We start from the raw sequence: 25,807 nt of genomic DNA, 5'->3' as shown, positions 1-25,807 counted from the left end.
ACTTCCTTGTAAAACTCCCACTGAAAGCCAGGGACGTTTGGGGCAGAGCATTTGTTTCCCATTAGGTGGAATTGTTGTCGGTGTCCCTGCGTGCCTCAGATCCAGCCAGGACGGGGCTCAGGAGCTGCTGGGGCCGCACGTGAAGCAGCCGGGTTTGGGGCTGCCCACGTCAGAAAGAAACCCCAACAGGGCACAGACGCCTACGGACGTGCTGGGCCCATGGGCACCTCACACTTCTCTCTCTCTGCTTTCGATCAGCCTACAGCATGGGCTTCTTTTGGCCGTTTGCAAAATCAATGCTGAGAAAATTAAGTATTTGGGACCGGGGATGAAAGGAGAAAGCTGCCAGATGGTTTCGGAGAGCCTCACCTCTTAGGGCTGGGATGTTTCCTCCTGGGACGGCAGCAGTGTTTGACAGGAGTGGGGTCTGTTAGCAGATCTTCTCCTTCTGAGCCCGAGTCCAGTCCCCGATTTTATCCTGGGGTGACTCCTGGCTTCGAGAGCCCTCGCCTGAGCGAGCGGTTCTGGCAAGTGGCAGGGTCTGGCTCTGCTCTTAATGACTGCACTGGCCCTAAACCACAAGGACTTTTTAAATTTTCCTTTGAACCTCCTTCCAAATGAGCAGGATGTAACTAAAGGGCATTTTTTGTTCGTACTGATTGCCCAGAGACACAGTCCCAGCACCACAGGGGTGGCAGCGGCTGCTCCCCGTACCCCATGTCCCCAAATCCCCCTGCTCGCCTGGCCAGGACCCTGCAGCTGCCCCACAGCACCCCTGAGCCCCAAGCAAATCTCTGCCCGAGTGGCGATCTCCTGGCCTGATGTCTTCCCTCCTTTTCATTTCCTGAGCGGGTTTAAGAACTTGCACCTGTGCAATAACTGAATACCAGGTTAAAATTGATACCAGCCTTCCAGGAGGCTGCTTGACCCACCCGGGCTTTAACTGCGATCCCTGAATGGATAAATTTCAGCCCTTAACACATAATTTCTCCCGCTGGAAGTACGCCACGTGTTGCTGACACGTATGAAAATCCCGGGGAAAATTAATAAGGAATAAAACTGTGCCACCACCGGGCTTCCTTACCAGAGCGTTGGCCAGTAAGTAGCTGAAAAAGGGGGGTGAGGAGAAGGAAAAGGGCTGGAGGAGGAGAAAGAAGGGACAGAAATGATAAAAAAATAAACATCCACCACTAAATTTCACTACCAAATCACAGCAGAAGCGGGGCTGCAGGAACACAGGCTGGAGCAGCCCCCGTGCAGGTGGTCCTGAGCCCCCCTCGGTGTGAGGCCTCACGGGGAGCAGAGCTCGGACCGGGATGAATCTGGTGATCTGTCCTGTCACGGGGATGCCCCGAGGGTGCTGCTGGGCTGGCTGAGCACCAAATGGCATGGGGGGAAACTGCTCAGGACCTCTCAGCCCCCAGAATACAAAAATTGCTGCCTGAGAGCCCGTTAGAGGACCTTGATATCCCCTCAGGGAGGCGGATGAAGAAACTTCCTTATTTTCAGCTTGATTGGTTTTGTTGTGTGTGGGTTTTTTTTGGTTGTTGTTCCTTTTCCCCACGAGTTTTCCCAAAGAATGGGAACCGAAGGACGCGGGCGCGCTGCCGGGGCTGGCCAGCCCCAGCCGGTCAGAGCAAACCGCCGAGACAATACCCGGGGCTGTGCAGGGCCAGCCCGGGGGGGGGTCCGCGGCCGCCCCCACACAGCTCCCAAAATAGCAGCCCCGTAGCCTGCAGCACCCCAGGCTGCCAGCTCTCAGCCCAAAGCACCGCCAGCCAGAGGCACGGCCCCGTTCCCCTACAAAGGGGTCTTGGAGATGTCGCCCCCCGGCCACGTATCCCGGCCAGAGCATGGGAGCACGAGGGGCTGGCAGGCGGTCTGCAGCTTTTTTGGCGTGCCTCCATCACGCAGCCCCCAGCTCGATGGGTTGAGGCTCTTTAAACCGAGCTCGAATGACTAAACACAAATTAGGAGGAGGATGATATAATTTCGCCGGCTAACAGCGCATCAGAGGGCTGCGGGAAGATGCTTGCTCAATACAGAGGAAGGAATGTCTATGAGAAATTAGTCAGCAGCAGCAGCAAAATGAATACACAGTTTTCTCAATAAAAGCTGACTGCTTATTTACCCATCTGGGATGAATTTATGTGCTTTGTGCAGAGGAATGAGCAGCAAGGGTCTGATTGGAGCCTGCATTCCTGTGCAATATGTCTAATTTAGCTTTCCATATTCGTTTGCCCTCATGGTCTGAGAAGGAGCTGGAAGGTAGAGCTACTGCAGCAACACAGCAGCGGGTTTCGCCCACAAATCAGGGGAATGGAGTGAGACAGAAAGGTCTGGGTGGGCTGAACCCACCCTGCTGAGCCTCCGAGGGGACAGCTTGGCAGCCACCGGCTGCTCGGAGGTGCCCGAAGCAGCCTGTCCTTGGGTTTTGGGTGCCCCTGGTTTCCGTGCTGTCCTGTGCTCAGGCCCCGTGTGCCTCGCTCCAAGGGCCAGGCAGGTTTTGGCAATCCCCTCCCTACATCTGCAAGTTTTCAGACCGGGGGGAGAGGTGGCGAGCATCTAAGCCGACATTTCCGAGCAGACACAAGCCGGGTTGTGATGCTGTGCTGTAAAAACCCTTGCTCCTACCCTTGGTGGAGCAGCTTCCTCTGGTCCAAAAAGCATCACTGCAAAGCCTGCAGGAACATGATAATCAGCAGGGCGGGGGAGAGACGAGAAGTCTCCTTGTTAGCTTTCTAAAAATTCTCTAAAAAAACAGTGAGATTTTAATTTTAGAAGTTAAAGCTGGTCTGTGACCAGGTGACCGTCATTTTTCATCTTTACTAACATGTCAGTTTGCTAATTAACCTCTATAATAAATAACAAATAACCTCTATAATAGCAAACAGCTATTTATTCAGCACTCCTGGTAACCCCCAGCTCCGGGCCCTGCTGCCGAGTAACCCTGCAGGAGATGCTGCATTTTGGTTTGCACCACCGCTGGTGCTGTGGCACGGGATAATTTTCCTTCCCCCGTTTGATTTTCATACTCTCAGCCACACGGTGATTATTTCGGATCCAACATAGGCTCCCAAGGTTGGGGAGCAGCATTTCTAACAGCGTTTCCAACGCAGGGTTTTGCCTGCCCAGGCGAGGCCGATGGTTAGTGTTGGGGGCTGTAAGGATGAATAACGGACTGTAAAAACCCAACAGTTGTTGGCAGATCCTCAGCTGGTGTACGTTATCATACCTCGATCGACTTCAAAGATTAGCGACTTCAATGAGGCTAAGACAATTTACAGCGACGGCAGATCTGCCTCTAATTACGCCGGATCTGATGCTGTAATATCCTGAGCTCCCTCCCAGCCCACCGACTTCCGACTGACAGCATCAAACGCTGCTGGGGGCCGGGGCCGGGGCCGGGGCTGGTGCTGGGGCTGGTGCTGAGCAGGGACCACATTCGGCATCATCTCCCCCTGCACCTTCCCGCATTGGGGCTGGGAAGGGCATTTTGCAAAGCCCCACCGCCCGCTTCAGCTCGTTCCCAAGTGCGTGGCTGTTCCCCTGTGCTGTTTCAAAAGCAGTATTAATTTTTTATTTATTATTTTATTTTATTTTTTTTAGCCTAACTCTTTTAATCCGAACCACATTTTTGCCAACAAGCCTCTACATATTTGCTGTGTTGTTTTTTTTTTCTTTTTTTTCTTTTTTTTTTTTTTTTTCCTGAAATAAATCCTGCGTGCCAGACCCTCTTCGGATGTAACTCATTGTAGCTCTCTCGCAGCTGAAAGGAGCTGGCCCAGCTCGCACCAGCCCAGCAGGCAGCTTTTGTGCCTCACCCCCCTGCCAAAACCCGGCCCCTTTCCCTGGGGAGCAGCACGCTTTTTGCTGATGGGCAGCGTTTCTCCAAATATTATCCTTCCTCTGACAGCAGAGAAGCAGCAGGGATGGGCAGGGGTGGCTGGGACAAGGATCCCCAGGGTCCCAAGGCTGCCCGTGGTGGGGGGACAAACCCATAGGGGGTCACCAAAGGGCTGGCGGCTCCAGGCAGGGTCTGGCCGGAGATTGAAGAGATCTTATTTATCCTTATCGCTCTGCTCCAAATCTGACAGTCTTATTTCGCAGCTAAAATAAGTTCAATTGACAGCAGATAACACGGGCTCAGCAGTCTTGCTTCGGTTAAGCTCTGATTAATTTTAATGATCTTTCAGCCCCTTTTATTCCCCATAATTCAGGAATTCCACATAATCTTTGCATCTAAGTGTGTCTCTGCTGTCTTTAATCCACGCCGACACATATTTTTTTTTCCTCTTGGCTTTGCTCCACATTCCACCCAAGGCTTTGCTTTTCACCTGCTCATTCCGTGCCACGCTTTTTTAGTATTATTACCATTAATTGGTGCTGCGGTGTTGTTAGCAGGGGCAATTTGGGATGGCACAACCCCTGTGCGGTTGCAGCCAGGTCAGGTGTTAGTTCCTAATGGCAGATCCTCAGCTCGCAGCAGTGGGGTGCTTTCAGCCCCAGGGAACAGGAACCCTGCGGGGCTCAGCCCCCGACCCCTCCATCCCCTCCATCCCCAGCGCCCTTCCTGCATCTGCAAAGCATCTGATCTGCTTCCTGGAGGGACTCGTGTTGTGTTCATTCCTTTTTTTTTTTTTTTTTTTTTTTTTTCCTATTTAAGCTTAATAATCTACACTGACAGTGATTTTCTCTGCCGCTGCCCCGTATCATTTGATTTACCCCCAAAACACCCATCGATTTCAGCCCCCTTTGAGCCCAGCCACCGACCCAAGCACCCCACGGGACCTGCCTCTTCCCCACTTCTCTCTCCTCCACTGCCGTTTTATATTGCCTAACCCACTGATGGTCCCAACACTCGGAGTGTTAAGTCCCTCTTCCTCTACCTACACGTGCAAAATTAAGGCTTTATGTTGATTTAACCCCAGTATTTCCATCACTTTTTATCCTGTGGTCCTGCTGGCTGCTGGGGCACTCCTTAAACCAACCCAGGAAACAGGAGAAAGCCTCGGGCGGCTCTTTATTCTTTTGTGGTTTTGTTTTTAGGGTTTTTTATTATATTTTTTCCTTGTTTGTTTGTTTGTTATTCAGTGCTTTTCCTCTTCCGAGCGTTTCCACCAGAAAGGCCCTACCCAGCACCAAGGCTGCGCTGGGGCATCCCTGGGCAGGGCAGCAGCGTTGGTGTGAGGACTTTCCTTGTGTCCCTGTGTACAGACACACATTTGGGGTCCCCAGAGTCCCTGCAAGCTCATTTTCCCTTCTGGGATTTCAATATTTTCTCTCACAAACCACTGAATCCCAGTGGCTGACTGGGCCTCAGGGCCTCAGGTGATGCTGGCACTAAAACACCACAGGAAAAGGACTCCTGAAGGATGAGGGCACACAGCATGAGGGGATATTTCGGCCCCTCCGTGTGCTGGTTGCAGCTCAGGAGATGTTTTTTGTTTTCACAGGTAAAATTTGTGTCTCTGGCTTGGAGCCCCCGGCCTGCTCCCGCTGCAGCTCCCGCCTGTGTGGCTCTGGGGCCACCAGCAGCTCTCCCGCTTCCTTCTAGCCACTGCTGCCTGGACTAAGTTAAAAATTGACAACAACAAGGCGGTTCTGGCCTAGTTTGCACGATTTAATCCTCTTTCGACTCCTTTGAATCCCAGGCTTACAGTTACTTAGCGTGTTTCAGTGAGGAGCACATCTGTGTGGAACCTGGCGGCCTACAGCCCCCCGCCGCGCCCGGTCGCACCTCAGGGACCTTTCCCCTGGGCGTCCCTTCAGGGGAAGAGCGAAATTTAATTCCAGAGCCACCTTCCAGATGCTCTTTGCTGAATATGTGAGGACAGAGAGTTGCTTCTATCAGCAGGAGGTTCCTACATGGTGGTGTCAAAGAGGATGGCTGCTCCCGCCGGGCGCTGACTGGGTTCAGCCCTTGTGGCTCCTTCAGCACCCTGGGGCTGCATCTTCCCTGGCCACAAACCCACACCTGCAAGGCCTGGGCCTCAATTAACATGTTATTTTAATAATTCTCACAGTAACAGAGGAGCACGAGGCTGGGCAGAGCGTTGTGCTCCACCACAAGCCTTACATCGCCTGCGACGGGCAACATCCAGCCCAGATGCGCTGGGAGGCTGGGTTTGGAAGGAGGCCGCAGGATTTCTGTCATAAATAACAATATTGGCTTAGCGGAGTAAAGAAGATAAATGAGTTCTAGCTAAGGATATACCAAAGGTATTTAGCACTGCTGGAGGGAGGCCAGGACTGCAAGTAGAAAGCCATAAAGCGGAGCCTGAGAGATGGTTTCTCCTCAGCACACACCAGCTCCATTCACTGCTCCCCCTGTGCTGCTCCATGCCCCGAGCAGCTCACCCCAAGCACACAGGTCACTAAAACAGCCTCTTTGCTGACAAAACTGCACCATACAAACATTTTGGGGCTTTTCGGTTGCCTGCAGGAAGGATTCCCAGCCTCACTCGCCCACTGGGTTATGCGAGGGACAGCTGACTGCAAGCTGATTACCACTAGATTACAACAGAGTGGTTTTTTAAGGGCTTAAAAGCAGATCATGCTACAGAAAGCGATCTGATCGTATCAGCGGCAGCATCGGAGAGAATCAGTGCCTAGAAGCAAACTGAGAGTTTTCATTTTTTTTTTTTTTTGTCAAAAGTGCTATTTACCCGAAGAGAAACTTGAGGACATACAGGGGCTGGAGGAGGGCTGTGGCTGCAGCGAGTCCTGGGGGGGCAGCCCCCAGGGGAGGGTGCTGGGGAACTCCAGGTTATTTCAGGGTATTTGGGGCAAAGTTTTCATTTTTCACCAGAAAAGCTTCCAGATTTTCCCCGCCACAGTCTGGGGGCACAGCCTGGTGCTGAGGTCACCTTCTCTCTGCACCCACACGAGCAGATCTTAAGGTACAGAGCACAGCAGGAGAACAAGAGCTGGGAAACTGCTCTTCGGCCTCAGCAGTGATGTTAAAAAAACAACCAACCCCCCCCAACCCAACCCACCCCCTCCCCAAAAGCAAAACCAGCCAGAAAAAACTACACATCAATCCTTTCCATCCCTTGGTGGCTGTCAGCCCCGGTGCACAGATCATTGTGGGAGGATTTCACAGCTGAGGGGTGCTGGAGGGGTTCCCCCCGGCTCAGAGAGGGGCTGAAGCCCCTTCCTCCCCTCCCCAGTGACCCCCCCAAGTGCCGTGCAGCACATCCAAGCCCTGGGCCTGGGCTCGAGCCGTGGGGACAGGGCGGTTTCCCTCCCAGTGCTCCCACTTGTAAGATTTACAAGCTCCAGACACTTGCGATGTATTTACTGGCTACCAACATAATGAGAGCGTAATTGCATGTGATATCAAGCCAACTTTCCTCGAGCTGTCAGCGACGGGACGGGGTGGGATGTCTCTTCATCCAAGCCCTATCTATACAGAAAGGCAGAAGAATAAAAACCATTCTTCCAGCCTTCAGCTCTGCCATTCATTTCGCCTTTCAGACGAGCCGCGGAGCCCCGTTGCTTTATGAGGAAACAAAAAAAAACCAAGGCCGAGCTCCTCATAAACGAATGACAGCGTCAATGTCCTGCTGAAAGCCCTCTCGCACCGAGCGGCTGCTTGCTGCCGGCGGCCGCGGTCCCAGCCCGGACCCCGCGCCCTCCCGCAGGCGGCGGTGCCGGCGGTGCTGCGGGTGCTGGCAGACGTCCCCGGGCACGGTGGGACCCGAGGGGGTGCACAGAGGCCACAACCATCAGGTGGTGGCCCTGTGGGCTCACTGTCTCCACCTCTCCACCGGGGATTGATGGACGAGTGTTCCTGCCCCCGCCACTGGGAATGGCGAAGAGGCGCCGTGCTTGCAGCGCCCGACTGCCCTGGTTGGGAGGAAAACTTGGTTAAAGGCATTGCTTCGGGTGTAATATTCGAGGAGAGGAAGCTGCGTGGTTCAGCGGCCACGGAGAGACTCGTTGCACAGCGGTGAACGTGATGCAGCTCCATTCATTGGCAAAACGCACGGTGTTACCGCTGAGAACCTTTGCATTACGTACAGTGCTTTAAATCGCATCCTCACATTTTGCTCCCGAGGCCGTCCACGTGCCCCAGTGAGCAGCCCAACCCCGCAGCAGGAGCCTGAACCGTAACAGAAACGGCCCCAAATACACCACACGGGTGAACACCTCCTGAATGCAAACCTGCGGTGGATTTCATACACATACACGGGTGTTGTATGAAGGCTGTTTGAGCCCCTTCACTCCTCCGAACGCCACCCGAGGCCACCCGGCCCCGTCCCCGCTGGCAGGCCGTGGTGCACGGAGCTTGTGTGGTTTCCATCGGGGTCGAGCAGGTCCGACGGTGCCGAGCAGCAGCGCGCTGTGCAAAAAGGAGTGGAAATGCCATGACTGTGGGTTTCAAACCATTACGCATCTCAGCTCTTTGCTCCGGCACCAACCACAAAAATCGCAGCAGAGAGAAGGCTCCGAGCAGACACCGATCCGGCCAAGGCGAGAGCACGGCACGGCACGCACGTAGTTGGCGTTTCTACAGACACCGCCTCAGCTTTTACACATTTTGGTCTGGTTTTCCACTGTTTTCTGCCTAGGTGAGGCTGCTGGTTTGGTTTGCGCGCACGCCGGCACGGCCCTGTTTGTTCTAACAAGGGCTTTGAATTCCTCCGAGGGATCCAGCAGTTTTAGGGCGCGATACGGATGGTTTCCTTAGGGAACACAGAGCTCTACATGGAAATGAGAATGGAAATGATCTCGATTTTTCACAGCGCCTTCCTCCAAGAGGACTCCAAAGCGCCTTGCGGCTACACCGGCGGGTACAGAAGCGCCGTGGGGAGCAGTGGGGTCGGGAACGAGCACGGAGCCGACCCCATAGGGCACAGCCGGCGCTCTCCGGGGACACGCACGCGCGCCCGGCGTCCTCCAGAGCCCGGCCCCAGCCCGGCGGCAACGGGGAATGAAATGAAACCAAGGTGTCGGAAAGGGTTTATAAAAATGGCACATTTATTGCTACAGAACGGTCATGTACATGACGGCATCGAATAACTACAGATGAGAAACAGGTAATGGCCTACACCAAGCTGTGTTTGTTTTGCTTTTAATCGTCTTGAAGGAACTCCAGCACACAACCTGTTTGGACACTTCTACAAATCAGAAATACACCAAAAACATGAAAAAATCGAGGCACTCAGCCACACATTGAAAACAAGGTGTAACTGTTCATCTTTTTTTTTTTTTTTGTTTGCTTTTTTGATCTTTTTCCCTTTTTTTCATTTTTTTCCCATTTTTTTTTTCGTTTTTTTTTTTTTACTGCTGCAGCTATGTGTATAGTCGCAAAATTCCCCCGTTGCGACCTACAACTAAAAAAAAAAAGCTACCATACAGTTTCATCTCAATAACACATGGTAAAATAACATCTTTTAAATAGTAAAATAAAGTAACAAACTTTTACTCAGAATGATTCCAAAAATCTACAAAGAAGAAATATTCAGAATCTGACAATTTTTTTTTTTTTTTCCCGTAATATTCATGGTATAAAAGGATTGCTCCTGTGAAAAATAAGCCAAATATATTTTTTATTTTTAAATTTAGTTTTTTTTTTTTTTTTTTTCTTCCTACTAGGGTGTACTACAGTCTATTTTATAGCAAAAAGAGCACTAGACAAACGAAGCTTTATAACAAAAAGCCAGGCACTGATACATGGTAAATCTCTGCTTTTTTTTTTTTTTCTTTTTTCTTATCTTCACTTAATTGCATCACAAGTAACAAGAATGAAAAAGGCCACAGTTCATATATTTTCACCATTACATAAGTCTATAATACTTGAAATGAGTATGGTCAAACCAGCACTGCACAAATATGAATCAACTTCAAGTCCCATGAGAAAGAACATGTTCTTAAAAAACAAACGAACGAAACAAAAAAACAAAACAAAAAGGTAGGGCCCCCCAAGGGCCCTGGTGCCCCGTTGTGTTGGAATTCATCATATTCCACCTCTAGGTTTGTTTGTTTTTTTTTTTTCCAGTCAACCAGTGGACTAATTTTTTTCTTTTTCTTTTTTTTTTTCCCTTTTTTTTTTCTTTTATTTTTTTCCTTTTTTTTTTTTTTCTTATTTTTTTTTCTTATTTTTTTTCCTTTTTTTTTTTTTTTTTTTTTGTGCTTGTTTCCGCTGAGATCTCTTCATTCCTGGCAACGCACTGCATTGTTCGCTTTTGGACACTGGATCGTTTTCTGCCTCTCGGCTACAAAGGTTGAAACCCTCCTCTCCCTGACCACCCCTCTTTATCGCCTTCCCCCCCAACCCCCTGAAAAAAAAACAAAACAAACCAAAAAAAATAATAAAAAAAATGAAAAGCAAAACCAAAACCAAACCAAAAAAAAAAAAAAAAACAAAACAAAACTCGGAAGACTGAATCAGTACAAGTTGCATCACTGGTAGGACTGACAGTTGTATAAACATTAGTGTTCCTTGCAGCTACACAGAAGACAAATGGTAAAAAAGTTCAAGATGAACAGATTCCCTATTCAGCATATTCATAAATCACTTGAATGTGGAGGTGGATCATTTCGTCAAAAGCTGCTATTTCGGTATTTCTTTCGGAGAGTTTCTCAGCCCCGCTGTGTTAGCACGGGGTAGAGCTTTCTAAGCCCTTCCTTGCTTTAGGTATCATCAGCTAAATCTCCCCTGACGAAGGCAACTGGGGATGCACGCACCTTACCTGCTTTGGGAACGAATGGAAAAAAAAAATCAGGAGTGCACACTTTGTGGTTTGCTTTTGGGGTGGGTTTTGGGGTTTTGGGGATCTGGCCAGGACAGGATCTTCAGTTCTTCCATCCGGGAAGGGCACACACACACTAGGGACCGTGAGCCTGAACGTGAAGTTCAGCGTGCGATCCGCTCCTCCCGCGGTGGCCACGCACAGCAGAGCCGCCGGCTGCAACCTGGAGCCGCTCCTCGAGTGAAGTGAAAGCGGGACAAGAAAAGCTTTTTCTCCTTTCCTTTCCCACGCGTGCCACAAACTACACTCGCCATTCATTTTTCTGTCCACAGATCGTTTTAAATAAACACCAAGTTGGGCTCGTCATTATTTTTTTTCTTTTTTTACAGAAGCCCAGTTCTTAAAATCGCCGTGAATCGAGGGGCTCCTGGCGGCTTCCTTACAAGACCCCGCTACAGACAGACACCGGCTGGGCTCCACCGGCTCTGCCATCTCCTGGAATGAAAAAATTATGGCTTGTTCAGCGTCGTTTTACTCTCCCCACCATCCAGCGTGACAGCACGAGTGCCACGCGGGAGCCTCCACCCTGCCGAGGCCACCAGCACTAACGTTGGCTGGGATTTGTCTTTCTTCCCCCCCCCTGGCATGGAAACCGAAGTCCGGCGTTTGCAACGGGACACGCGTCTGTGGCTCTGAACCCGACCTCCGTGCATCCTCCTCTACCGCTTTTCGTTTTTTTTTTTTTTCCCTAGTGGTTTAATCCACCTCCACATTTGAGAAACTTATCGACAAATCAAAACATTTCTCACGGTTTATCGCTACTGAACATATTTACAGTTTTCCAGCACGCACACAGCTGATCCAAATGGCGATGGGTATGGCGGAGGTGATCACATGGTAGCTATCATATTTGTTCTTTACGTCTTCAGAAACAAACATAAAATTCAGATTCTCGTATCTCACTATTTCATTTAAATGAGACTTTTTGTGTTTGTTTTTTTTGTTGTTTTTTTTTTTTTCCAACCACACAGATTTTTTCTCTTTTATAAACAAAAACGGATACAATGTATTAAAACACATAATAACAAGAGTCTACATGTAAAAATATAACTTTTACATACACAATTCCAAAATAATGATACGTTTGCCATTTGTTGCATAAAATTTACAAATGTATTTTTCATTACTCTATAACTGGCAAAACAGGAGAACAGATGGAACATTTAGACCGTTTGATGGATTTATGGCATTTATTCAGTGTTGATAGGTGGAAAATCTACTCGAACAGGGAGATTTCATTTTAAAATACATGCCAGGTTTGTGTGGCTGTAAAAATAGAAACTGGAATTAGAGACAAAAGGATGCTGACAAATACTTAACTAGGAGCACTATCTGTTAATTGTACTGTACACCAAAGTCAATCAGTATTAAAGATTCACTATGGAAGTTGGTTCAATTGTGCCCAGACTTCAAAGCTAGTTATCGGATGAGTTGCTGTGCCATAGTTTGAGCTATGTTACTATTAAATATGTTAAGTAAAAACTTCATTCATACTGGCCAGAGAAATACTGTACTACCACCCCTCCTCGAGAAAGTGCAACTTAATGCTTTAGGACTCATAAGGCTCGGTATAATGCTGCATGATGACTGAAATTGGCATTTTACAAAGAAAGGAGGAGGCAGCAAGTGGTCTACACTTCAATAATCCACTTCCAAACGAGAGAAGAACAACGCAAAGAAGTCAATCGGATCTGTCACACTACTTGCAGTTTTCCCCCCCCCACCCCCAGGATGGTTTCCCCTCCCTCCCTCCCGCCCCCCGTCCCCCCCGAAATCTGACCATGTATTCAGAAACGCCTCACTGCACACTATTTAGGCTACACACATAGGTAACACTTTTAATCGGGTCGTTAAATCACAGCCACTTTGATTCATGTTATGCTTCGGATGATATAAACATTGGAAGGCACAGTGGTAACAATTGTAGCATTCTAACCTTGTACCTCTGAAAATCCCAGAAAAAGGGTCAAACCAGAGCAACGTCACCACGCGAGCGGCTCGCCTGGCCGGGCTGGGTAACGCCGCCCGTCGTATCTACGCACGACGTGACTTTTTTTTGTGTTTCAGTCCCGTGTTCCCAAAAAGACCGAAGAAACAACTCTCTACTTATTTATGAATGAGAAGCAACGTCAGGGTCAGCGTTTCGTTCCTGCACTACCCCTCCAGAGACAGAGTTGGCACTACAGGTTACAATAACAAAAACAGGGGAGAGAGGGACAGAAATAAGACAAAAAAATCCTTATTTACAGTAAAATCTTCTTTTTAAAAAAGTTAATCAGTACTATTTTTTTACAGGAGCAAAAAAGTCTGAAACAAATGAACAAAAGCTTACCATATTCACTAAATTTTTAATATATATTTATATATATATTTATATATATATATTTGTCATAGGTCTATAAGATCCATCTGTTCCTCCTACCCTAAGGAATGGCTAATGTCATCACTTCAGTTTTCATTAGGACGTTTGCTGGTTTTGTAAATATCTGGGCAGCAAAGCTTCCCTTTTAATATCCAGTAAGTATAAACACTAGCTGTCTAGCACACCAACAAAAACGCTCATTTTTTTCTTCAGAAGTACACTTTTTCATTATTGCAAGTTTACAATTTTTAAATTAAATATTTTTTTTTTTTTTTCAGACTTACAAATTAATTATATTTTTTTTTTTTTTTCCAAAAGAAGTTTAGGCACAAATGCATTGTCCCACAGTGTGGAGAAGATTGCCATTCAGTCTCTAGGCTGTGCACTTACAGCTCGTAACATACTGCGTTAGACATTCTGCATGATATGTTAAAGAGAGTCGTCCCTCAAGTTGCACTTTTTGTTTGTTTGTTTGTTTGTTTTTTTTTCTTGTTTTTAATAATTCGGGAATGCTGAAATCTCTTGCGTCTGTGATTCTTAACTACTCAGACTTGTCTTATATTACAAAAAAGGGGTTAAGGAGAAGTGTTTATGTGGGTTTAAGATAATACAGCTGTTAAGGAAGTGGTCTCTTGTTTAAATGAAGAAATGTGGCAACTTGGACCTGCGAAAGAAGTGAAAAAAAAACCACATCAGTCAAGGACAGATGAATACGCATCACTAAATCCTCTCTAAACACAGGATCTGAACGTGGCTTTGGCATCAAGCCTGCTGGCAGGATGACCTGATGGCCAGTTTATAAAGGGTGCCCCTCGCCCACCTGCCCACCCCCAGCAGCCCAGGGGGCTCTCTGTGCCTGAACTCCCCGTGACCGGGTGTTTGGAGGGCACCTGGGCACTGCTGCAAACCAAACTTGCCTTTTTTTTTTTTTTTTTACATCTGTCCCATGTGATTGGAGGCATCTCCCATCCCAGGGTGGGGTCCTGCCAGGGAAAGTGGAGGAGGATCCGAAGAGACTTTCTCTTCTTCCCTTCTTTTCAGACAGGCTGCTTTAGGATTCAGGTTTCTTTCTGTGGAAAGGAAGCAAAACACGATTTGAAACGTTCAGGTTTTTCTATCAGGCTGGCTTTGACGTTGCACGTGCGTTGAAAACGTTCTCAGTGACTCGGTGAAGTCAGGCTGCAGGAATTGAGGGGGCTGAAGCGGATGATGCAGCCTGGTCAGGTCAAGTGCTGGGACGCAGGCAGCGCAACTCGGTACACAACTGCTGCAAATCCCTTCGTGTTTGGGCTTTGTGAAGGAGCGGCCAAGCTTAATATTGAATTTGGAGCTTGCTGAAGAATGCAAAACGCACCGAGACCGCCGAGGATCGCCGCCAACGCCTGCGGTGCCAGAGCCACGGGCGAACACAAGCGCCCCACGGCGACTCCGGGTGCCCCTGGGCAGCCGTCCCCAAACTCGGGCGGCACTCACCTCTGACTTGCTGCTCTAAGCTGAGGATGACAGCCACAGCCTGGTGCAAAATCAGGAGCTTCGTCTGGGGCTTGTCGCTCTTCAGGTGGAGCTGCACCATCCGGCCCAACTCCTTGAACGCCTCGTTGATGTCGCGCACGCGCAGGCGCTCCCGAGCGTTGTTGGCCATCCGCCTCTCCTTCTCTCGCTCGGCTTTCTGCTCGGGTGTCAGGTCCTCGTCGTCGTTATTGCTGGGAGACAAAAAGGAACACCTCATCTTCTAATGGTGTGGGCAACAAGCAGGGTCAAAAGATTTCCAACAGCATTTGGCCAAGAACAGGGCTACAAATCAGTCAAACACCTTGTAAGATATAGATACTTGCGGTTCCTCTTCCAGCAAACCTGGGCAAAATTCAGTCCCCTTAAATTTTACACTGAGTAAAGTTTGTTATCAACCTCTACATTCTGCAAGGAAGACACTTTGGAGAATTTAGAGATTATTTTTTAGAGATTTTTCTTCAATAATATATTTTCTCACGCTCGATACCTCAGCTCGTTAAGTCATGACAAATGTTGAGAGCCCTTTTTATGTTTGAGAGACACTTTTTATGTTCCTGTGACTTTCTTCTGTGCCGAATGTAAGACTTGAGATCTACTCAGCTCAAGTTATAGAGCACGGGGCCCCCCAGCAGACCGTCTCCGGGTGACCCAGACAAGGACTGGAGAGAAGGTCAAAGCAGAAACACCAAAACATAACGAAGCTCCAGCATGACTGTCCTTTAGAAAATAACTTTCTCTGCTATCAGCTGGTGGGGGCAGGCAGCCCACCAGGCACTGAGCAGAGCCCGGGCACCGAAATGCCTGCGGGCAAACGGCCACGGGAGGAATTGCTGGCTGCAGAGAGCCCCACGGTGAACTTGGGCATCATTTCTGCAACAAAAACGGCTTTCCAGCCAGATGAAATAATGATTTTAAATTGAAAACACATCAACTGGTGAGTCCCTGCCACTATGTAATTTGAATTGGTTATGCAAATAGAGTCATAAATTTCCAGCAGCCCTAACAACACGGATTTAGATACATAACTAAATATCGGGAGTAACCTTTTAGAGCTGCAAGCATGTTAAAAGCAAAACTGTTAGCCTACAAAAGCATCAAAGCACCTATAAATATGCATAAGCGACGGTGTAATTGTTGAATTAACAGGGACTACAACCACCTTACAGCAGCATCAAGCTCCTTTCTTCTTACCAGGTTGGAAATGGACATGAAAGCCTCACTTATGGTTACTCCAACACATTTATTCGGAGAGAATCTCAAGTGTCATACGTTTTCTCTGGTCAAAAGAGATGTGAATGCGACTAACAGTTTAAAAATCAGTGTGTAGGCTTGAGAGGTCAGAATTTCGGTGCTCTCTCCGTGGCAAAATGTCTGCTCAGATGTTTCTTACCTTGTCTCAGCCTTTGCACAGACAAGCAGACACGGAAGGAGAAAAGGCAGTAAGACATGGCCACTCGCAATCATTTAAAAAATCCTCCAAGAAAACAGAATTTCAGCCTTATTTGCAATTTGGCCGGGTAGTTTGGCACTCAAGTGATGCTAAAGAGTGTCTGCACTCCTGAGCTGTACCTCAGGTGTGCTGAGATGCAGGTGAGATGAGGAAATTTAGGATAAATGGGACAGCTGAGGCCTGTCCTTTGTTAGGTGGTTCGTGTTTGCTGTGCCCATAAGCATTGCTCAGGCTCACCATGGCCACGAGCTCCCAAATGATACAATACAGCTAGGATTTAAGTAATGCTTTCCAAAAATGTATAAATAACGTGCAGAACAAGCCTTGTCCCACCAGCAGTCCCGATACACTCCTGCCTTTCCTAAGCATCTCAGCCTTGAAGGAGGAGAGAATCCTCCTGCCCTTCCCATCTTCCAGAAACGACAGGAGGGCCAGATCCTCATCTGTTGTAATAATACCACCAAATTTTCCAGTTGAACCTAGACAGCTCCAGAGGCTTGCAGAAATTGAGGACAAGGTACGACGGATTTATTTGAAAGGTAAAAGCAAAGAACACGGTTTGTTAGCTCAGATGCAGGTGTGCTCGACTTTCAGGCTCGTTTTTACCAAGATGCCAATCCGTACTGCATTCCCGTTTGCAAGCAAGGGCAGAGAGGAATAGCAGCATAATTAATGCATTTTAACAAAATATAATTTCTTTAGAGATTGTGGAGAACTTGGTCGGGGTCCAAATTTGTGAATTGTTCGAATTTGAGGAAGTCCTGGAGTACAAGCACCAGAAGTGTGCTCAGTACTGCCAGGACAGCCGTTCTGTTCCACTTAGGCTGTGGTTTTACCTGCCAGGAAAAAACCTCATAGTTTCCTCCTGTGCTGTTCACTTCATCAAAATCCAGTAAAGGAATTAAATGAAGCGACACTATTATATACTGTTACCTAGATCTTGACCTAGTAATTGATTTGATATCCTTCTTGTCATCCTCTAGTTTCTTGTCCTCGGAAGATTTTGTGTCCTGGAGGTTTTCGTCTCCCTCGTCGTCGGATTTGATTTCGGAGCTCCCTGAAGAGACGCTCTGCCCTTGCAGTCCAGCTGGCATGCCTGGGAGAAAACACACGGAGGAGCTGTCAAACGCTGCTTCCGCAAACATGGGAGCGATCTGGGGCCAAATCCTCCGTCCCTGCTGCCCACTGAAGGGTGACCCGTGTGTGCAGCCCCAGATAACTGGCACTGAGCGAAGCGTGAAGGCCCTAAAACAGGTTTCGGTGATGGCTCTGAGGTTTTGTTCTGCTCCTCAGCCTTCAGGAATAGTTCACTGACGCCTAGCTGCAATCACTCCCTAGGTTTTCCCTCATCTTAAAAAAAAAATAAAAATCTTCAATATGTCATTCCTCCCCAAATACACCGAGTATCCCCGCTGCAATGAATGAGCAAAAAGGCCTTGTGGTGGAAATTCAGCCTTTCACCTTAAATCCACATCTTTTTGCTGCGCACCCCGCAACCGTGAAGGCCCCCTTCCCGCCCCAATCACTCTGCGATGCGCGGGATCGAGGTGTGGGGTCTGATCCCCGTGTTAGGGGGCTGCTGCCGGCGGTACTCACCCCTGTAGGGGTCCTGGGGCGGGTTCAGGTCCGGGGAGGTGGCCGACTGCACGGGCAGCTGGGGCACCGGCACCTGGTTTGGCACGAGCGAGTGGCTGCCGCGGAGGCTCACCCCGTCCTCGCGGTGGGCGCCGACCTGGAGACAGAGGAGAAAAGGGCGGTGAGAGGAGGCGACAACCCGCAATGGGACCACGGGGGCTGCGACCCTACAGCCTTGGGGTGCTGCCGCTGCCCTAGGGTGCTGTCGGGAGGCTGGGTGCCTCGCCAGAGGGCGCCGTGAGCCCGCGGAGCCGAAGCCCGGCCGGGCGCGCAGGAGGCCGAGCGAGCTCAGGCAGGTAAAACGTCAAAGCGTCTCCCGGGGTGCCTTCGCCGAGCGCGCCGCTTGGCGCCCATCTGTCTTCTATCATGTCCGCCAACAGATCTGACAATTAGCTTCATGCCCATATGCTTAATTGCGGGCTTCGCAATTCCCCCCTTGCCGGCGGGAAACCCTGCAGGAATTGCCACTCGGCATCCCGCTTCGCTTTTCGGGGCCGGGCTCGGCGGGCCTGACATTCCTCCCCGTCCCGAAGAGCCCGGAGAAGGCTCTGACAGCAGGGGACAAGCATCCGGGACCAAATGAGCCCCATTTCATGAAGCACCGAGCCCCAAAGCCGAAGGGGCAGCAGGTCTGGCTCCGGGTAACGTCCCCGTGAAGGTTTTATGAAACACTCCGGCAGTGCCATCAGCGCGGCTGGAAACCCATCCACTCCTCCCACCTGCCTCAATCAAGGCTGAGGAGAAGAGCCAACGAGCAAAACTGTCAAAAAAAGCTAGAAAAAAGCCAAGAAAGGGCAACGTTGGAGCTGCACAGCTCCATTTATCTGTACCCTGTGTCCAGAGCTACAGGCAGGAAAATTTTCTACACGCTCCCGTCTTCCTCAGGTGTGCGCCTCCCCTAAAAGCGGTGTGAAAAGGGTTTTCGTGGCTGATGAAGCCAGCAGCCAGCTGTAAATCTCTCTTTCTTCTCCCTACGTGAAGCGCTCGGGCAGATAAAGAAAGATGGAGGAATGTTTCTCATCAGCCTTACAAGATAATATGGTCTAATTGTTAACAGCGAGCCGAGACCGCAGTAGGGAAGATAAAAGGGAATCCTGCCAAGGGGAACTTGAGAAAATCTTTTACTACTAGACGAAATGCAAATAACCGAAAGCAAGTGTAAAAGAGCACCGACAAAAACTCTCTCCTCGCTGAGACGCTGGGATTTTAGAAACGTGAGGTGCTAAGGAAGGGCTGGGACCGGCGTGACTCGGTTTGAAGGAAGGGAGGTTTGTTAAGAGGGTGGGCTTGGGGGGGTCTGCACTTCTCCTTCCTTCAATCTGGAGTGATTGAACCCCCCATGCAGTCAGCATGACCACGGCCACCGCGAGATGCCTCGAGCTGGGTGGGCCAGCTTGGGGCGAGACAGCCCGGGTATCTCGATTCCTGGGCCTGGCTGCTGGGGGACGAAATCTTATTTATCACATCAAGAGGCAGAAGCAGCAATCACGACGGAAGGCTAACAGGACGGACGGTTTTTTAACTCAACTGTTGACTTCCGAGGCTAAATCAGGTGCCACGAGGTCACCATCGCTCTACCGCTGATGTATCGCACAGTTTTGTTCATCTTTTTCAAAATAGTTCTGATTAAAATAAAAAAAACCTCAATTTTTTCCTCCTTTAGGTTCTCAGGAGATCTAGAAGGTCACCGTGAGCACCATGTGTCCCATCTGCCCGATACGAACTATCCCTGCCCGACACTGCCTTCCCACGGGGTATTCTCCCGGATACTTTAATCCTACAATTTCGGTCACGTCGTTATCCGTAAGGGCTGTGGGTTTTTGAGGTCCATCAGCTACAACTGCCCCATGTGAGACCTCAGGGGCCGAAAGCAGCCAGGTCCACGCGTTTTGGGGACGCACAAACGCTGCTTTTCCCGTTCCCCCTCCGCAGCCAGCAGCGCCGCCGGTTTGTCTGTCGTCCAAGCACCAGCCTTGCCCCGAGGTGGAGCGAAGATACGCATCGTTCCCCCCAGCCCAGGAGGGCAGACCTATAAATAATACTTATCTTTGGAGAATCAGGCTCGCTTTGAAGTCCTATTAATATTTGGTTCCTTTCCATCTCCTCAAACAGCCCCGACTGCACCACTCAGCAGATCGGGGTGGAAAGAAGGCACAAAGCAAAACCAACAGCGAAGCCAGAAACGCGCACGGGAGGTACACACGGTGCTGTTGATGTGCAAATCTCTGCCCTCTTTGAAATCTTGGTTTGTCTTTTCCAGCATTTTGCGACTCTTCAAGCGCTGGAAGAAGGCTAGAGCTCATCTCCTTTTACCTCCTGCTTTCCTTTTTCCGCAGGGTGAAAGCCACCCAGCCAGGTTTTTCTGGTTGCACAGGTCTGTGCGCATTTCTGATTACCTGCGCTATCTCCGTCTCCATCGCGGATGGGAAGCTCTTAAAAAATGCTTGGAAATCCACTCTGGAGCACTCAGCACCTCGTGATTGAGCTGTGGAGCAGTAGTTAGAGCGGATGAACAGCACGATAGTGGGATTTCCAGACACATAGTCCATGAAAAGGGGAATATTGTCTCTCTGGGTGATGACCCAGAGCCACCACTGCTCCCCTGTTACCTCGGCTGTGAACGCACCGTGCGGTTCTGCCTCCTGAAAGCAGAGGGGCTGGAGGCGCTTGTGGGCTCACCTGTGGATGTCAGGCAAATTGGGAAGATCCTCAGGTTTTGGGAAACCGATCCCAAAGCCCTGATCCTTAGGGTTAACCCTTGTCGTGCTGAGCTTCGCGCAAGGACGAACTTTCTGAGCACGGTGGCACAAAAGGAAGAGCGATCACCTGCTGGCTGATGCTCCGGAGCGAGGGGCGGCTCCGAAGCAGCTCCTGTAAGGAAGGGACGCGGCGAGCAGCGGGGCTTTGTGCTTTGCCACCTGATGACCCCGTGTTATCCGATTAGACAAATAAAAACACGCGGCAGCAAAGTTGGAAGGTGAGGCATGTTAACACGTGTTCAATATTGTCAGAATTTATAAGGCTGACGGGCAGCAGATTTGGGCAAAGCCCTTCGAAAGCCCCAGCGCGATATTAAAAAGGGAACGGCGCGGGGCACGCCGACACAAACGGCCTCTCACTGTACGTGTGCGTTATTGGGCCCAATTATTCCCTCTTATTTAACTGCCTCGCAGCCTTTCATCTCCACGCTATACAATAATAGCTTCCATATGACCGGTGGCTCGGCTATAAATAAGATCAAAAGCCAAAAGAAAGGATTTAATAATAATAAAAAAAAAAAAAAAAAAAAAAAAAGAGACATTAGGAGTGGCATTAAATCAGGAAAACAGCAAAGTTCATTTTTTTTTTCTGGAGGAAAAAAAAAAAAACAAAACAACTTGCAGCTCTCGGAGCCGGAGATAGAAAGGGGCTTGGAGGATGGGATTAAGAATATGAACTCTTCTTCATCGACTTGGCACTTTGGGAAGCCTGTCCCATAATGGGAACGAGGAGAAACCCGGGGCCGGAGCGTGGACGAGCCCCGAATCATGGGGTTTGAACAATGAGCCTAATTAGCTGCCGGGGAATGAATGAATGAAGCCCTTGTGCCCAGGGCGGCGTTCTCCAGAAGGAGGTGTCGCTTCAATATCGGCCAGAACCAGCTTTACGGCCTCAAAAATGGCTTCAAAATATGATAGGGAGGCCATAATTTGTGGGGCGGCAGGCATGGCAGCCAATTAGGCAGAAAACTTCCCTTAAAAACCCTACACCAGTGCCCGTCGTGGCAGATTTTATCCCGGTAAGGTCATTCTGCCCCTTTATTTTATATTTTAGATATATTTTTTTCGATGTACGTGATACCTGTTAGCTAAAAAACATCAGCGAGGCAAAACAAACAACAGATGCGACGGCTACGGCGGCGCTGCGAATGGAGAAGATGAAAAGATAATCAGAAAAAAAAAGAAAAAAAGAAAAAAAAAACCACCAGCAAAAGCCAGATTTCGCCTTTTAAACACCGCCAAGTTGCTTGCCTCTTTTTGTTTATGTATGAATGACATAACCGAGTTACTTCATGAGCTGCTACTTTAATTCCTAGGGGTGGAAAATTCCGTAAGTTAATTTAATGTGGATGTAAAAAAAATATACACGAGCGTGCTCCCTTCCTGTGGGCCCTCATGTGAAGCTCGCAGGCGAGCTGCTGGACTTCTAAGCACTGTCTGAAAAAGAATGTGCACCAGTTTGTGTTTTATAATGATTTTAATCAATCCCTTCATGCCCTGCTACAAAAGAAACATGTGTCTGCGAAGATTCCCGTGTAAAAGTTAGCGTTTCGGCGCTGGCTGCTCCCATTTCATGTGCAATGTTCCAATAAAATCCCTCCGAGCTGCATAACCCCTGAAATAACAGGAACTACCGAAAAGCCAGGAAATTCGCGGGGAAAGCCGAAAATATCTGCTGAGCTCATGCCCTTGAGAGCTGGAGATGGGCAGCTCCCGCAAAAACTCCGAGCTTTTACCTCCTCGCCACGCGCCTGGTGCCGTAAAAACCATTCTGGGGGCAGAAATATTATGAGAGGCTCGGAAATAAAGCCAGCATCGCCCGGATTTTTAAGCCGACATCCACAACCAGTCGATGGCAGCTTCTTTATGGGTGTCCAGGGTTGTTTTCTGCTCGCTTTCTACCTGCCTTTTAATTGCCACGTCTCCAGGCCCTGCTCGCGCGCGTGCTTCATTTCAAGCTCACCACCGGTCCCCGCGGGGCGAGCCGCGGCCATAAAGCTCCGCACACGTGTGTTTGCCGAAGCGGGGCCCTTGTGGGACGGGAAACCTGAACCTGCTTCTCTCCTGCCGGAGGAGAGATCGCCCCTTTTCCCCGTGCGCCCCCCCAGCCTGACCCACCTCGCCGTGCGCCCCCTCTGGGGGTAGCGGAGGAGCCCGTTGGCTCGTTTATAAATGGCGTGGATAAACGTGTGCCGCTCGCCCAAGCCAAAGGAGAGCTTAGAAAGGGGCCTGCTCAAAATTAGCAAGTGCTCAAATCCTTACCAGGCTGCTAAAAAAAATAGGGAGGGAAAGAAAGTCAGAGCTCGCTGCGGCAAAGGGTTTGTGTAGCCAGCAGGACGCTGCTCGCAGCTGCAAATTTGGGCTAATTCCCCCGAAAACGGAGCACCCCGTCCACATATTTTCAACAGCGGAGCAGCATCTGCCCTACCCCTGCCTCTTTTTTGTCTGGGGAGAGGGTGCAGGGCACTGCAGGGCCGCTGGATCCCCGGGCTCGAGTTCCCCCGGGGCCGAAGGCAGCGACCGAAGGTGTACGGTGGGCAAGGAGATTTCCACCAGCACATTCTGTACAAGTTTCCGGTCCATACCTCCCACTGCTACTTTATTTACTGCAGCTGGCCAGCGTTTTATAGCCTGTTTCATGTATTAAAATTCAAATGTGGAAAACATTACCAGTATCCTCCTTGATTTTTTTTTTTTTTTTTTTTGGGGGGGGGGATTTTTTTTTTTTTCCCCCCCTTCGACTTCCTTTTCAGCGTGGAATGTATCAAATGGTCAAAGGCTAACTTCAGCCTGACTCCACTCCCAAACTATTTCCTTTGTTCTTCTGGTTTTGCTTCCAAATTCAGCCCAGTTTTCCAAAAGAAATGAGCCGGCCTGCCTCCTTCGCGCAAGTTACGGTTTCAGACAGTGAGTAATGCTGTTTGGGAGCTCGGCAGACTGGTGTTTTTTCAGGGAACTTGTGCCCGGCTCGTTTTTTAGAAGGAGCACTGCCCTCAGAGCACCGTATCTGGCTTCCAACTCCCCTCATCCTGCTTGCTGTGCCCACCTATTGATCTTACAGAGGCTTTTGGAGACACAAACAGAGGCTCGCCCCCGAAACCACAGCAGCGCGAGCCCCCCTGGATGCGTATTTCCAAGCCAGGACACGCGAATTTCTCCAAAAGCCCCAAATCTGAGCGTATTTTTGCGACGCGGGATGCGACCGCTTCCATTTCGCGTCGCCGCCCTGTTGTTTGTTGTTGTTGTTGTTGTTTGCTTCCATCTCACTTCACCTACATCTGGTAGTTAGGCGAGGAGCACATATTTATGGAACAAACCCTCTCTGAAGTGATGCCCTGGGTGCATGTTGCATCGGTTTAACATATGCAAAGCGAACAAAGCTACAAAAATTAAACCCTTTTCTCTTGATTGAGAGCAGATATGCAGCACCAGTTGTAAGTCACAGATCTGGCTTTTAATAAAGCCAGATTTCTTCATTAAAAGCAGTATTGTTTAAACACTGGAGGAAAAAATAGCTTTGTACAAACTCAAATCTTAGATTATATGTATCCCAAGTGTATTTAACATATTACCTGAGGCCAAGCTAAATTACAATCTAGAATTTCCCTTTGTGAATTCGCAGCAACTGCCACAGAGAGCAAAACAATGTCTGGTTCATGCTAATTTTATTGGGGAAGGGGAAAGGAGATGGATTTAACCGAGCTGCTGAAAAAGCATCTTTCTACCTCTCGGAGCCTGTTGCCAGACCGTTTTCAGTTAACACTTAACATTTTTTGGGGGGGAATCTGCAAATGGCACAGGCTCAGTTGTGGCTTTTAACGATATTTCGCTCACAGAGTCACTTCTAGTAATGCTTAATTTCTTGAGGAGCAGAGGCTATCACAAAGCCGCCCCAATAAGAAATAAATAATAATAATAATAATAATAAAAAAAACTTATTTTAGTTTCTTAGATTCCAGCAACTGATGTTACATTTTAATAACCTGAAACTATTTCACTCCGAGCTGAAAATCTATGGGTTAATATTTAGCTTGTGTGTGGACAAATATGAAGGGGAGAACTGTGAAGAGTATTTGGGTGAGAATATCTGGAAATCCCACTTTTCCTCGGAGGGGGAAAGCAGGAGGTGGATGGGTTATTCTGATTTCCACCCGAGACAGCAGAGCTCAGTCAGCAAGGCCTTGGGCTCCAGGTTGACCCCCAAAATCTTGCCTCTGTGGGTGCTGGGGTGTGCTGGGGGTGCGGAGCCGGCCCCTCTGCTCATCTGGGCCGCCTGAGAACAGCCACGGGATGCAGGAATGGCTGTGCTGAATAAAGCAAGGCTCTCAGTAACGCTGGGGCTAATTAATTTATAATCACCTAACTGACTATCACGACAGAGCCCGGCACTGGGGGCATCACCAGCGTGCAGCAGCCTGGAGGACGCGGCAATTATCAAATAATTGGCCACCAGAAGAAGCTCCTGCCTTCCCCGAGCACTTGCCTCACGCTCCGGCATCAAAGTTTTTCTTTCTTTCTCTTTTTTTCTTTCTCCTTGTGAAAAAAAAAAAAAAAAAGGAGGAATCCTGTCTGAATCCTGTCAAATCAAACTCTAAATGTTTGCATTTTCCATATGATGTCTAATCCTATTTGGAATGCTTCTGAACATTTGGCCTTGATTACATCTTGGAGCAATGAATTTCACAGGTCATTGTGTGTTGAATAAAAAGTATTTCTTTTTGTCAGGTTCACTGAATGTCCCCTTGTTCTTTAATTATAAAGAAGGATGAATAGAAGAGCTAGATTTACCTTCTCTATGCTATCCATTATTCGACGTACCTCTATTATGTCTCCTCTTATTCATCTCCTTTCTAAACAAAATCACCACAATCTGTTCAATCTCCCTTCACACGAAAATCCTTCCGTGCTTGCAAGCACTCTCGCTGTTTGTCACCGAACTTCTCCTAATCCCCCTACACTTTTTTAAGACGGGAAAACCAAAACAGACCGACTCCAGGTAAGGCATAAAAACACATATGTGTGTGTGTAAGTCCACACTCGAGATATATACTGTCATTCCATCAGTCTTGGTGTCCTTTCTCATGTTCCCGTTCAGTTCAGCAGGTCTCATTTATTTCTTCGTTCATCCATTTATTTATTTTAATGATTCGTGCCCACTGGAGAGAAATTTCCAGGCAACCCTCACAGAGGCACATGCTCTCCTCCCAAATTGAATAGAGCCCAAGATGTATATGGCTAATTGAAATTCTTTCTTCTAATCTGCTCGGCCTTACCCTCAGTATGTGGGATGAGACGGGGATCAAGCCTAGTCCTCCCACAACGCCACGGC

General features: G+C 49.0%; 1 protein-coding gene across 31 annotated transcripts in view; it reads right to left on the bottom strand.

The window, feature by feature from the left end:
• Nucleotides 1-13,413: 13,413 nt before the first annotated feature.
• The window catches only part of LOC311426517 (transcription factor 4), a 173,581-nt gene continuing 161,187 nt past the window's right edge, over nt 13,414-25,807 (bottom strand). For 20 of the 31 annotated variants that reach the window (XM_084502915.1, XM_084502914.1, XM_084502913.1 and 17 more), the window contains 5 exons: nt 17,681-17,816; nt 17,018-17,180; nt 14,596-14,825; nt 14,036-14,192; nt 13,414-13,786 (listed from right to left, as the gene is read on the bottom strand). In XM_084502915.1, the coding sequence (XP_084359041.1) occupies nt 14,056-14,192; nt 14,596-14,825; nt 17,018-17,180; nt 17,681-17,816 (666 nt within the window). In that variant the 3' untranslated portion in view covers nt 13,414-13,786; nt 14,036-14,055. The remainder of the gene's footprint in view (nt 13,787-14,035; nt 14,193-14,595; nt 14,826-17,017; nt 17,181-17,680; nt 17,817-25,807) is intronic. The other 11 variants (XM_084502896.1, XM_084502911.1, XM_084502912.1 and 8 more) reach the window with 3 other exon arrangements.

Source organism: Aythya ferina, assembly GCF_964211825.1.
Source record: "Aythya ferina genome assembly, chromosome: W".
NCBI classification, from domain to species: Eukaryota; Metazoa; Chordata; class Aves; order Anseriformes; family Anatidae; genus Aythya; species Aythya ferina.
The sequence above is the reverse complement of the archived record's forward strand: the minus strand, read 5'-3'. Positions and strand labels throughout refer to the sequence as shown.